Source organism: Ipomoea nil, unplaced genomic scaffold (genome assembly GCF_001879475.1).
Source record: "Ipomoea nil cultivar Tokyo-kokei standard unplaced genomic scaffold, Asagao_1.1 scaffold2792, whole genome shotgun sequence".
Classification (NCBI taxonomy): Eukaryota; Viridiplantae; Streptophyta; class Magnoliopsida; order Solanales; family Convolvulaceae; genus Ipomoea; species Ipomoea nil.
In genome coordinates, this window is record NW_017619220.1 from 1,613,677 (window position 1) to 1,627,554 (window position 13,878).

A 13,878-nucleotide genomic window follows, 5' to 3' on the forward strand; every position below is an offset into this window, starting at 1 on the left:
TGGTCTTGATACCAAGAGGTGTGAGTCTAGAGAAGGGGGGAGGGGGGAGGGGGGGGTGAATAGACTCACAAGCGATTTTTGAAAACTTTAGCGAAAGGTTACACGAGAGATATGCACAACGGAAATGTTAATATCTTTTAGTTCTCTTTGCACACTTGTAAGTTTAAAGATTGTGACTTAGGTTTGATGAGGATGCAATGCACGTAAAAGTAAAAGGCAGTAAGTAAAGAGAGAGAGATTTTTATAGTGGTTCGGCTATTAACGAAGCCTACTCCACTCTTCCTTCACAACTATGAAAGGGTTTGCACTAATCACTCCTTAGTACAAACTATCTCGCCAAGATTGCTTCCTTGATCACTAAGCCGGACAGCAACTTTCGCCTTAGGTTTTTCAACTCCTCCGAGTTTACTCAGACTCTATCAACTTTGAGTTGAGTGTTGTTTAAGAAGGGTAAGAATTCTCCAACTGAAATCTTGACTTGATGAAGCTTGATCTTCGTATAGACTTGTGCAAACTTTCTTGAGGATGTGAAGATTCATGAAAACTAGATTATCTTTGAAAAAATCTTCACATACACACACGGGTCGTAAATAACTTGTAGCTTTGAGAGATTTTGAAAGCTTGTTAGCAATGAGTGATGACCAACACCTTCTTCAAGTATAGAAGAGGGGTATTTATAGGTGAGAAAAATTCATCCGTTAGAGGGAGATGAATATTCAAAACCTATTAACCAGTGTGTATGTCCGCTGCGTAAGGAGACTTTAATGCGGCTTGTACTTTGTAGCCTTTGGCTTCAAAAAAGTGACCTACCTTTTTGTCTTTTAGTACTGTCAAAAAGTACCAATCATTTAATGTTCCTTGAAATTTGAAATTTCATTCCTAGGACACCATTTGTCTAGGATGATTTTCCCAACATTGAGACTTGAACAGTTATGCTTCTGAGAGCATATTGACTTGTCCAAATGAGTCAGACTTGTGAACCGTGTTCTCGAGCTCTGGTAACGAATGATTGACCTTATCATTCGTTGTCTTTACGAATCAAATGATCTTTCTTTATCATTTGTGAATAAGTTACCTGAGAGATAGACCCTTCCACGATTTGGTCTAAGCTAGTTTATCTCTCAGTATTCTTTCAGTCTTTTCTTCTCTTGATCTTGACGCTAGCTTACAAAGGTTACACTGATTCGGGTTAACACGAATCTTGAGCACGAATCATCTTTAATTTCATGCTATGAGCAAAGGCTCTTTCAAGGATGATTCGTTCTACTAGAAAGCTTGAAACAACGAGAGTAAAAAGAGGGGTCTAAATTCCTAAGTAGTTTAATTTGGTATTATCAAAATCTAAATACAAGTGTTCCTAACAATATAAAAAATAAAAAAATAAAAACAGCGATACCATTCATTTGACCGACGTGAGTTCGTCAAGACAAAAGTCCGGACTCTAGCCGCTATTGGACATGTTCGGGAAGTGATATACCCCAATTGGGTAGCCAATTTGGTGCTCATTAATTCCCAAGCCACCGGCATAGAAAATGTGCATCGGCTACACTGACCTTAACAAGGCTGCTTGTCCATTGGATCCTTGTCCTTTGCCGAGCATCCATCAAATGGTCGATGAAACCGCCGACGCCGAATTTAAGAGTTTTATGGATGCTTTCAAAGGGTACCACCAAATAATGATGGCGGAAGAAGATGAGAGTAAGACCTACTTTATGACTGCATATCTTCATGTACTTTGTAGATTAAACTTATCAACAATAAAATTCTTCACATAATTATCGTTTTCTATCCCCAATGATATAATATATCTTGAGTTATTATAGTCGTGAACAAAAAATTTAAATGATGGGAGCATTTATTAAATGCACCAATTTTTGGGCCATAAAAGGTTAACTAGAGTTTTACCTATATGCATAGAATGAATTATGAAAAAAAAATAAAAATTAGTTAAGTGATTAACAAACAAGGTCGGCAGGTCAATAAGTATAGCTTAAGTTATAAAAGAATTGAAAAGAAATATTATATTGAAGATAACACCCCTAAATATGTAAAGTAACATGCAAGGAATGATTGGAGCTGCCAGAATGAGCAAATATGAAGTTTTGCAGTTGTTGTTGTTCAAAGGATGCGAAAGGAGTAGAAGAACCAATCCATTTCACCTAACGTACAAAAACGACATTGCAGCAGAGCTCTCTTCTCCTCTATATATCACTTGCTTTGCATTTCCCATGCACCTCATTCGCTCTCAGATCAAACAAAACCATTACTAAACTCAAAACATAAAATAAACAAACTGAAAAGCAAGCAGAGAAATCATCGTATACTATGGAGTCTTCTTGGCTTCGAATCTTCATCCTAGTGGGCGTGGCTCTTCTGTTTCCAGCAATAGTAGAATGTCGGATACGACATTACAAGTTCAATGTAAGTGCCTTTATGCCTAACCAGCTCTTCTCCATCTCCTTCTTTTTGTGTGTGTATATATATATATATTAATATATATACATATGACCATAACATAACCTTTGTCTCTATAGGTGGTGATGAAGAACATGACCCGATTGTGTTCAACTAAGCCTACCGTCACTGTCAATGGCAAGTTTCCAGGACCGACCATCTACGCTAGGGAAGAAGATACGGTGCTCATAAAAGTCGTCAACCATGTCAAATATAACGTCTCCATTCATTGGTAACTATATTAACTCAATGAAATTTAGTACGTATATCTATTCAATTCCTTCCACTTATATTTATATTTTATGTTTATAGGCATGGCATTAGACAACTTCGGACTGGTTGGACAGACGGACCAGCTTATATTACTCAGTGTCCAATTCAGTCCGGACAAAGCTATGTATATAACTTCACCATAACTGGTCAAAGGGGCACTCTTTTTTGGCATGCACATGTTCTTTGGCTAAGGTCCACTGTCCATGGTGCTTTGGTCATTTTGCCTAAGCTTGGTGTTCCTTATCCCTTCCCAAAACCCGACCACGAAGCTGTTGTCCTATTAGGTAACTAATTAATATAATAAAACATATATATGCATAATATTTTATTTGTGTAAGTATTATTGATAAAGTAAAAATAATAATAATGAGTTATGTGAAATGGGCGCAGCTGAATGGTGGAAATCTGATACTGAAGCTGTGATCAATGAAGCACTAAAATCAGGTTTGGCACCAAATGTCTCTGATGCTCATACTATCAATGGTCATCCTGGACCGGTCACCAATTGTCCCCAACAAGGTACATTACTCACTACACTGCTGAAAATTATGAAATTTCCGACCACCTTAAATCAATTCAAAAGTCTTGTTCCGATCATTCGAAAAAATCTTTGTTGCTATTTCCGACCACTTTTTGCTTTCGACTTGATGATCACTTTCAGGTGGTCGAAAATTGCATAATTTTCAGTAGTGCTATGGGCTATATTATATATATAGACCAAAATTTGTAATCTTTTGGAATCATCTCAAGTGGGATTATATTGTGATAGGTGGATATAGATTGGGTGTTGCTCCGGGAAAAACCTACATGTTAAGGCTGATCAACGCTGCACTCAATGAAGAACTGTTTTTCAAGATCGCCGGCCACAAGATGACCGTCGTGGAAGTGGACGCCACGTACGTGAAGCCATTCAAAACTGACACAATTGTCATCGCCCCCGGCCAGACCACAAACGTAATCATCACCGCAGATCAAGCCGCCGGACAGTACATGGTGGCTGCCTCCCCCTTCATGGATGCTCCCATTGCCGTCGACAACCAAACCGGCACCGCCACGCTCCACTACACCGGCGTACAAACCACTCTCGCCACCACCCTCACTCGCATCCCATCCCAGAACGCCACCCCTGTGGCTAACAATTTTGTTGATTCTCTTAGAAGCCTAAATTCCAAAACATTTCCCGCTAAGGTCCCACAAACGGTTGATCATTCGCTGTTATTCACGGTGGGGCTTGGAATTAACCCCTGCCCCTCTTGCAAACCGGCTAACGGCAGCCGGGTGGTGGCAAGTGTGAATAATGTCACGTTTGTTATGCCCACCACTGCCCTTTTGCAGGCTCATTTCTTTGGTATAAAAGGAGTTTTCACCACAGATTTTCCGGGGAACCCGCCGTTTGCTTTCAACTACACCGGCAGTACTCCTCCGGCCAACCTGCAGACCAGTACGGGGACAAAGCTTTACCGGTTGCCATACAATGCGACGGTCCAGTTAGTTTTACAGGATACTGGAATTGTTGCCCCAGAGAACCATCCTATACACTTGCACGGGTTCAATTTCTTCGCGGTTGGACGAGGAATTGGGAACTTTAATCCTAAGACGGATCCTAAGAAGTTCAATCTTGTGGATCCTGTGGAGAGGAACACCATCGGAGTGCCGGCGGGTGGATGGGTCGCTATCCGATTCCGTGCAGACAATCCCGGTATGTTACTAAATCTTCATTGTCACCCCAATTCTATTTTCTTAAAATAATTAGTTTATCAGTTAATTTTGACTTATTTATCATTATTAACTGTTTGACTTTAAACAATCAATATCAGTGTTTAATTAATTAATTTTTCGTAACAACTTATTGCTCCAAAATGTTAAAATTCAAAATGCTACTTTTTTCAATTAGCTTTTTTAGAATGTTATTTTGTATAATAAGCTATTAGTTAACAACTAATTTACAAAACACTTCCTTACAATCAGCTAATGTTATCAACTAATTAAACCTACTAACTCAATCAACTAACAGCTTTTACCAAACACCCCATTATATTTTCATGGGATTGATAATTTTCTGGGATCCCTTGCATGAAATTGCAGGAGTTTGGTTTATGCATTGCCATCTAGAGATACACACAACATGGGGACTGAAAATGGCATTCCTTGTGGACAATGGAAAAGGTCCAAATGAATCTCTTCTGCCACCTCCAAAGGATCTTCCAAAGTGCTAAAATCTATCACAACAACATTCTGAAGATTCATCGTCAGTATACAACCTTGACAGAGCCACAGGAACAGAGAACCTTTATGTTGTGCCATACAACATTGTTGTGCGTAGGAACAGAGAACCTTTATGTTGTGCAAGACAACAAAGGTAAAACAGGAACTTATTTGTTTGTTGAGTGAAAGAATAAGAGAAATTTCTCAATCAAAAACGAATTGATTACATGCATGTTTGTATTTAATGTAATTCTTTTGCAATTAATCACTGAGTTTCAAGTTATGTACCATAAGAAGAAACAAATTAAAGTTTCAACGGATTGCATGCATTTTACAATTATTTTATTAGAAACTGTTGGGAATTGTTGGGCAAAGATCGCTAAAAGATCAAGTCTAATACTCGGTGACTGGAGATTGTTGGGCGAAGACCGATAAAAAGGCTTAAAAGGCCAAAAATGTGAACAATATAAAAAAATAAGAGGCTATCACTCCAAGTCAACTGTCCCACCCAAAAAATGTGCTTACAATTCAACGAAGGGATTAGTCATTATGTTCAACGGTGAAAACCCTAAGTACACCCAAAAAAATAAAGAAATAAAGTAGCGTCGCTCCAACAATTTAAGATTTGTTGGTTTTGAGAGGGGAGAATTGTTGGGAGGAAGCCGGTAAATGCCAAGTCTAGCACCTGGTGACTGGAGGATTGAAAGGCCAAGTCCAGCCCCCAACCTAAAAAATAAACTTTTTGACGTAATAATAAGCATTTGATCCTAACAGGAGCCTTTATTTCTTACAAGTTGCTAAAATCATAACTTAGATTTACCAATTCAATCGAATCACTAAGAGGCTAAAAGCACAATGGACCTAAAATTCTACAGTTCACACCAATGGTGCAAGCAAACAGCAATATAATGCAGAAATCTCATAGCACACTGGTCTGGTAGAGCATAGATTGTTGCTGGAGAAGAATCCGAGAAGGCGAGAAATACATCACCTATATTCAATTTGCGGTGGCTGGAACACTCGCTTAAACAGCCATTGGAATGGCCTCAACAGCTGGGCTCTCTTCTTCCTCCAAAACCAGATGGCAGCGTTGTATTGTTCATTACGAATCATTTTAGTGGCCGCCCTCCAGTCATACTTCTCCATTTCTTGGCGTGCTGCTTTGCCCATTGTTTCTCTCAGGTCACGATCACGCAAAAGAGGCCCCAGTTTACTCAAGCAGTCATCGAGGTCCCCGGGATTAAACAGGTAGCTAATCTTGCCATCCTGGTCATCTGGAATGATATCGGGAATTCCTCCTGCACGAGCAGCCACCACGGGAATTCCAGAAGACATGGCCTCTAGAACAACGAGGCCAAGTGTCTCGGATTCTGAAGGCATTACGAAAACGTCCCCACTGGCGTATGCCCGAGATAGCTCCTCCCCTTGTAGCGTACCCGTGAACACAGCAGGCATGCCAGAGAACAATTCCTCCAGTTCCTCCCTACCACAATCAAACGACAAATTAAAGTGAAGTTTTCATGTTGACTTAGATTTATCCATTCCTGGCAGTGTTGCAAAAATCGCGCCTAGGCGCTAGACGGCCAGCCTCCTAGGCGCCCTAGACGCCCACCTAGGCACTCTAGGCGGTCCCCAGGCGCCTAGAGGGAGCCTAGCGATTTTTTCAACATTGATTCCTGGTATGAACGGGGATTAGTCTGAGTATGGTACGGGCGTAAAGATGTCTCCTATAGTTAGGGTTTTTCTCAGAACACCTTGTGGTCTAACCAAAAAATATATTTTATTTAAAAAAAAAAAAAAAAAAAAAAAAAAGAATACTAGGTTTTGTAATTCCGGGAAATAATAGCAAGCTTTCAGATGCTATTGCCCCTCACCTGTATGGTCCATCGCCTATGAAAGCTATCCGAGCTTCAGGAAGTCTATCCATAACCCTGTTTCAAACATGAATCTCAAGTCTCAAAACCCAGATGCAGAGTGATAATATAAAATGAGACACGCATTCAGTGTAAAAAGTGAGAGCAATTATTGTTTCTCCGTAAGAATAGAAGGCATTATATTACCTTTTAAGGAAATCCAAGCTCTTCTCAACCCCAATCCGCCCAACATGGACTATCAACGGCTTGTCAGGTTCGTTATTGCTAATCAACAGCAGAAAGAAAAAGGAAACAATGTTTAATCAAGGATTATATTAAACACAAAGTGTTTAACATAAAATTGCCTCACAAGGAAAGGCCCCTACCTTAGTCTTAATCGCATTTCATGTGAGCGGAATCGAGGGTTAAAGCTTTCAGAATCCACACCCTTATTCCAGAGACGAATTCTGTTAGCTGAAAAGAAGCATAGGTAGAAATTTCAATTTAGTATACTCAGAAAGATCATGACGGTTAATGGGCTTTGTGATCAAAATAAATTTCATAAAACGAGATAATCAAGAAATTTTGACAAGGATAACAAAAAATTAGAAAGAACGGTAATATGAAAAGTAACCCAACTCCGATTGACATAAAAGTTTTCACCTGCTGTTACCCTATAAGCTTCCAGATCTTTTGCTATAGCAGCAGATGGTACAAGCGTAAGATCAGCAGCTCTGTGAAGAAATTCTGGAGGACAATGAATATTTGCAGATCAGCAATAAAGAAATGAGATGTGAAATGCATAATAAATTATCAAGGCAAGCAGAAATTAACTTACTTATAACTAACCACATAGGTTGGACCAGCCAACTAAAAGTGTATCTTGGAATGTATCTGCAGAAGAATAAGATAAGCTTAGCGTTAATGTTCCAACACATGAGAAGCAACAAACTTCTTTGGCTCATGTTAAGAGTCCCACATTGAAAAAATAAGAGAGAACATATGAGTTTATAAGACCATTGGTTAGATTTAGTTTTTTAGTGTGGTTTGACCCATGTGCATCATAACATCTGGTATCAAAGCTTGTTCGGTTCACTTTGTGTCCCGGGTGGTTATCCACCCGCTATAAAACTTTTCCATTCGAAAATATCATTGGTGTGATGAGAAGGGGAGCATACACTGGAACATGGGTGTGATAAGACATCACTAAAGGGACACATAGCAGTTTTGCGATAATGAGGGCTCCAAAAACCTACAAAAAGATTTTAAAAATGCAACGTCAATAATATGAATGGAGAACACCTTCCGCTTAAGCTTTTCAAATGCAAAACCGAAGTCTATACGTCAAATAATAATAGAAGAAAAAGAAGCACATGAAAACATACCATTATACCAGGAGATGATGCATGTATTATGTCAGGCTTAAATTGGGCAACTTCTGAGATTATTCTTGGGCTGAGAGCCAATGAAAGGGGCACTTTGTTGTACCAAGGGCAGGGAAAGCTAAAAAAAGAAAACCATATTATACATTAGAAGAGTGCAATCTTTTGAAAGCCTATTGGAGCAAGGAAAGACATAGGCCCTATTTGGTAAAATAGTTAGCCTATCAGCCAATTTTCGCTTTTTTGACCACTATTAGCTGTTTGACTTGGTTAAACAACCAGAGTGTTTGATTAATTAGCTTTTTATAACAACTTATTGCTCCAAAACACTAAAATTCAAAAAGCTGCTTAAAGCAGCTTTTTCTATTAGCTTTTTGAAAAAGTCATTTTGTATGTAATTAGCTATCAGCTAACACCTAATTTACCAAACACCTTTCTCCAATCAGCTAATGTTATCAACTAGTCAAACTCACTAACCCAATCAGCTAACAACTATTATAATATAATAAACAATATAAGGCACATAGTATGATAATGGACCATCTACACATTCTTCAAACCCACTGTAATACGGAGTAATATACTTACATATCAGCACATTCGACACACGTACATAAGTTCAGAAAATAAGAAAGAATGTACAAATCAAGCAATTACTACCTCCGAGACCCTATCAATTTTGCTCCATAAAATTCTTCGGGCACCCCTTCATGAGTTGTCACAACCATAACCTACATTACACATTTAACATGTATACTCAGCAATTGATTAGTTCAATTAAGTTTCGAATTATATATGTTTCAGTCCACAATCTTACTTAAGGAATTAAAATTTGATCAATAAATAGTCATGACATGCCACCATGGAGGAAGATAACAATGAAATTACAAAACTCAGCCCGGTGAACTAATAGCATTGAAACAAGAGAAAGAATATACCTCATCTCCCATTTCCCGCAGATACTTGATGAAATTCTGGAACCGGTTCTTATATCCAGACACATAACTGCATGTTTGCCAAAGAACACACAAGTGGGCAGATATAGTCATATAGTCAATACGCGAACCAAATTTCGGTAACAAATATAACTGAAAACGAGAAACAACATGATTATATCCTGCTTTCCTTTCTTAGCCAAAACATTAGAGATACACAATACAGAATTACATGTATTCCAGAAATTTCAATCTTTTTTCTGCTACACATATCAGAAGCATCCTACACGATTTTATGCTATTGCCATTGTATGAGCCTATAGCACTACACACATAAGCAAACAAGGTTCAAAACACAATCCCTGTTTGGTAAAATAGTTAGCCTATCAGCCAATTTTGGCTTATTTGACCACTATTAGTTGTTTGACTTAGTTAAACAATCAATATGAGTGTTTGATTAATTAGCTTTTTGTAACAACTTATTGCTCCAAAGTGCTAAAATTCAAAAAGCTGCTCAAAATAGTTTTTTTAACCAGCTTTTTGAGAAAGTCATTTTGTATATAATCAACTATAGCTAATGGCTAATTTACCAAACACTTATCTAGAATCAACTAATGCTATCAACTAGTCAAACTTACTAATCCTATAAGCTAAACAGCTATCAGCTAACAACTATTTACCAAACACCCCCAACACGCTTGTGATTGCAAATGTTAGGATTGCATAAATATAATGGCAAATGTGATTGCAATATACCTACAAGAGATGAATAAAGCAGAACTATACTAATAGATACTATTTGAAAGGTAATTCAATCAAACATAAAGGGATAATCCGGCAATTCATCACCAATTCCCTTGCCTAATATCCTACTGTGCATATAATCAAAGTTAACTCATACCCAAACCCAAACCCAAACAGCATTGCATTTGACCAATTTAGAAAAAACTAATGTGTAAAAGTAGAATTAAACACTCACGCGAAAGGGGAGGGCTCAACAAAGAGAGCAATGCGTCTAGGTTTTGAAGTCACCTCTGATTCAATCACGGGAGGAGGGCTCTCCTCCTCTTCTTCTCTGTACTCTGTAATGGTCATATTGCTAGAGGCGGCAACAAAGAAGGGTCTTTGCCTATTCTTCAAAGACCCAGACTTTATGCAAAAGGGTTTTGCTCTTGAAGCAGAAAAGCAAGAAAATTTAAGGGAATGGGTAGGTATAGATAAAGAACATGAAGAAGAAGCCGAAGAAGAAGAAGAGGTAGATTGGGAACAGAAAGGGGAAGAGAAAGAAGGATTTACATACAGAGAAGCGGACATGATGGTGGGTTGTCTGAATGGTGTTAAATATAAAGTAGTATATCAACTAGTGAAATGTTGGAGAAGAGACCGGCTCTGAGGGGCCATGGAAGGGACTCTCCGAATGGATATTCTCTTACAGAGGGGGTGCAAACAGAGAATCGGACTATTGGAGGGAGTATATGCTTGCACAGTGGGGTCTTGCCGTCTTGGGGTGCATCTCAGCGTATATTCTCGTCCATTCATTCGCGGACCTATGTTATTCTTGACTATTTGATCATCTATTCGCCCCAATTTATACAAGAAATCTCTTATCCAAATTATATTGGTCTGGTTTGCAACATAGTTAGTTTATCAGTCAATTTTTACTTGTTTGACGACTATTAATTGTTTGACTTAATTAAACAATCAATATAAGTGTTTAATTAATTAGCTTGTTGTAACAGTTTATTGTTCCAAAACGCTAAAATTTAAAAAGATGTTCAAATAATTTTTTCAAGAGGAAATACCCAAAATGGTCCCTCGATTATAGCTAAATTCACAAATTGGTCATTGACTTTCAATTTCAACCAATTAAGTCCTTAACTTTGCAATTTTAACACGATTTGATCCTCCGTCTATTTGACCGTTTGTTGACTGTGATTTTTGAGGATATATATGTAATTTCATGATTCATCGTCGGTTTTTTAAGATTCCGGTTGCATTTTCAGACCGCACTCTAGTTGAGTTCATACCAGAGCGAAGAAGACGACGTATTTCCGAAACGGTGCAACGTCATCCTGGAGGCCTCCATGTGCTCCGACGAAAACTGCAGGTTCTTCTGGAGATCGTCGATGACGGCACAGCCGCCGGCGATGATGTAGAATCACGGCGAATGATGCAGAATCGTGAAATTACATATATATCCTCAAAGATCACGGTCAACAAACTGTCAAATAGACTGAGGACCAAATTGTGTTAAAATTGCAAAGTTAATGACTTAATTGGTTGAAATTGAAAGTCAAGGATCAATTTGTGAATTTAGCAATAGTCGAGGGACCATTTTGGATATTAACTCTTTTTTCAATTAGTTTTTTGAGAGGAAGTTATTTTGCATGTAATTAACTATCACCTAACAACTGATTTACCAAACATCTTTCTACAATCAGCTAATAGTATCAACTAGTCAAACCCACAAACACAATCAACTAACAGTTATTTACCAAACACCTCTATTGTCTATTCTTGATATAACATATTTTTTTTTGGGAGATATAACATGTTGATCTAGTGTTTCTTTTTTTTTTTTTTTTTTTTTTTTTTTTTTCCTTTTTATACATAAGGTTTCCTAGTATTGGGCAAATTATACTATGGATCAGCGTCTGTTTTGCATTGTGGACTCTAGTTCAAAAATAAACTTCAGATTATGTACATGCAGTTAACACATTTTGTACCTACAATTAATTATTTTTGTACGATTGTACCTGTAAACAAATTAAAGGCACATTATATAGTAAAGAAACGGCACATGTTTCCCGTTGTTCCGCAAAAAATAACTCTGTTATTCAGTTTTATTTTGTATACACTGCAGTTTCAGTTCAACACAACTACAGTTTCATTTCGATATAACTACAGCTTCGTTGCAAAATTTACACTCAAATATGTGAAATGTTATTTAGTTTCATTTTATATACACTATAGTTTCATTTCAACACAATTACAGTATCATTTTGATATAACTACAGTTTTGCTGGGTAATATGCACTCAAATATGTAAAATTGTTATTCAGTTTCATTTTGTATACACTGCAGTTTCATTTCAATACAACTACAGTTTCATTTCATTTCAATTGCAGTTTCACTTGATAATATACAAATAATACGTGAGGCAGTGTCAGTTTAGATACAATGTAGTTTCAGTTGGTAATTAGTACACAAAAAATACACACTCCGTTAACGGCAACGGCGCACCGTTTTTGACCGTGCACTGCGGTCCACGATATAACGATTGAGACGGGTCACACTGTAACGGATCCGATTTTTCAATACATCTAACGTTACTCTGCTTCATTTTTTCCTTGTATATCTTTTCTCCTTTACTTAGTATTTTACGGTAGTGTTGGCCTGCCGACTGACTATTCCAGTAGCCTCGTAAAAAATCAACAATATTTAAAAAGGACAAAAGGTTAAATCTTGAAATTATGTAAATATAATTATTGTGTTAAACATATATGGAGTATTATATTTCACAAGTGATAAGCATGGTGACCATATGCTGATATGCAGAACATCTATACATGTAATATGATTCTCTTTATTCAACTAACTAAATATAACATTCCAATTCAATATACTATTTATAGAAAAACAATCATAAAGATAAATTGAAGAACAATGGAATTACAAAAAAAAAAAAAAAAAAAAAAAAACCAGAAAGATTCAAATGTAAGTATAAATTAAAGCAAATAAAACAACTTATTGTTATAAATATTATTGTTTTATGGCCATTATCTCCCAAAAACTCATGATCTTCCCCATTTATGATATTATTATATTGTAACTGTTATCCTTGTGATGTATATATGTTTGATTCAATGCTTAATGAGAATGAGGGTTATTCTGGAGTTGATTCATTCTTGATCTTTTTGCTCTTTCCCTTTCATGGATACCACCAAAATATAACACGTTATCATTACTCTGCTCTTCTGCAATCTGAACGCTCCAGGCCGGCGATACCACGACATCCTTGCATACTTGGGTCGCAGAGGCGTCCGTTTATCTCCATCGCTATCCATTGTTGTCCAAAATTGTTGGAGAATCCAACCACTGCGTACTACTAACTAGGAGCAAGTGGTATTACAAGTTATATCAAATTGGAATCTATAAACCACTTGCCACTGGGAAGTTAGGCCAAGCCATGTGGATTTTACAAAGGTGTCACCCAAGCGAGTTGAACGATTAAAGTATACTCCTTATCTTCGGCGAACGGTATTTTTCTTATATTCTTTTCTAATTTATAAATTTATAAATTAATGAGATATATCTTATCATGCTATGTTCTGTGCATATTGTATACGTGCCTCCATATTTATAATATATGTGCATGACTCAAAATAATCTCATGCTGATTAGAATATGAACTATTTTTTTATATTGATTCTTGGAATCTTTTGACCTTTTTTTTCGACTTTTTTTTTTTGTTATTAAACTGAGTTCTATCTATATTGTGACAATTATTTGCTATAGGTCGTAAATGTTGAGGTTATAAGTGAGATTATAACATGAATTCTCAACATGGCTTTAATTGTTAGGTTGCATATGTCGTTGTTAAACTGCCTAACTTCTAAACATATCTTTATCCAGAAGACAAATTCATAGCATTAATTATAAGATAACAACACTAAGGCAAACTATATGACTCAGATGTAGGCAAAAGTCCATGATTATTTGTTCAAAGGTATATTTATGGTGCTAGTTTTTATTGGACACGAGTCCTGAATAGTG

At 37.1% G+C, this 13,878-nt stretch overlaps 2 protein-coding genes across 2 annotated transcripts; one reads left to right on the plus strand and one right to left on the minus strand.

Moving 5' to 3' along the window:
- Positions 1-2,260: 2,260 nt before the first annotated feature.
- Positions 2,261-5,197, plus strand: LOC109157831 (laccase-4-like). The gene is made up of 6 exons (XM_019305665.1): positions 2,261-2,421; positions 2,535-2,686; positions 2,767-3,011; positions 3,118-3,246; positions 3,497-4,426; positions 4,813-5,197. Exons 1-6 carry the CDS (start codon positions 2,326-2,328, stop codon positions 4,941-4,943), a joined length of 1,683 nt encoding a protein of 560 aa, XP_019161210.1. The 5' UTR covers positions 2,261-2,325; the 3' UTR covers positions 4,944-5,197.
- Positions 5,198-5,632: 435 nt separating this feature from the next.
- Positions 5,633-10,603, minus strand: LOC109157832 (sulfoquinovosyl transferase SQD2-like). Its single transcript, XM_019305666.1, has 11 exons — positions 10,082-10,603; positions 9,106-9,172; positions 8,828-8,898; positions 8,171-8,288; positions 7,964-8,037; positions 7,624-7,679; positions 7,449-7,532; positions 7,172-7,259; positions 6,993-7,070; positions 6,807-6,863; positions 5,633-6,415 (listed from the first exon to the last, which is right to left on the minus strand). Exons 1-11 carry the CDS (start codon positions 10,414-10,416, stop codon positions 5,920-5,922), a joined length of 1,524 nt encoding a protein of 507 aa, XP_019161211.1. The 5' UTR covers positions 10,417-10,603; the 3' UTR covers positions 5,633-5,919.
- Between the last annotated feature and the right edge of the window lie 3,275 nt (positions 10,604-13,878).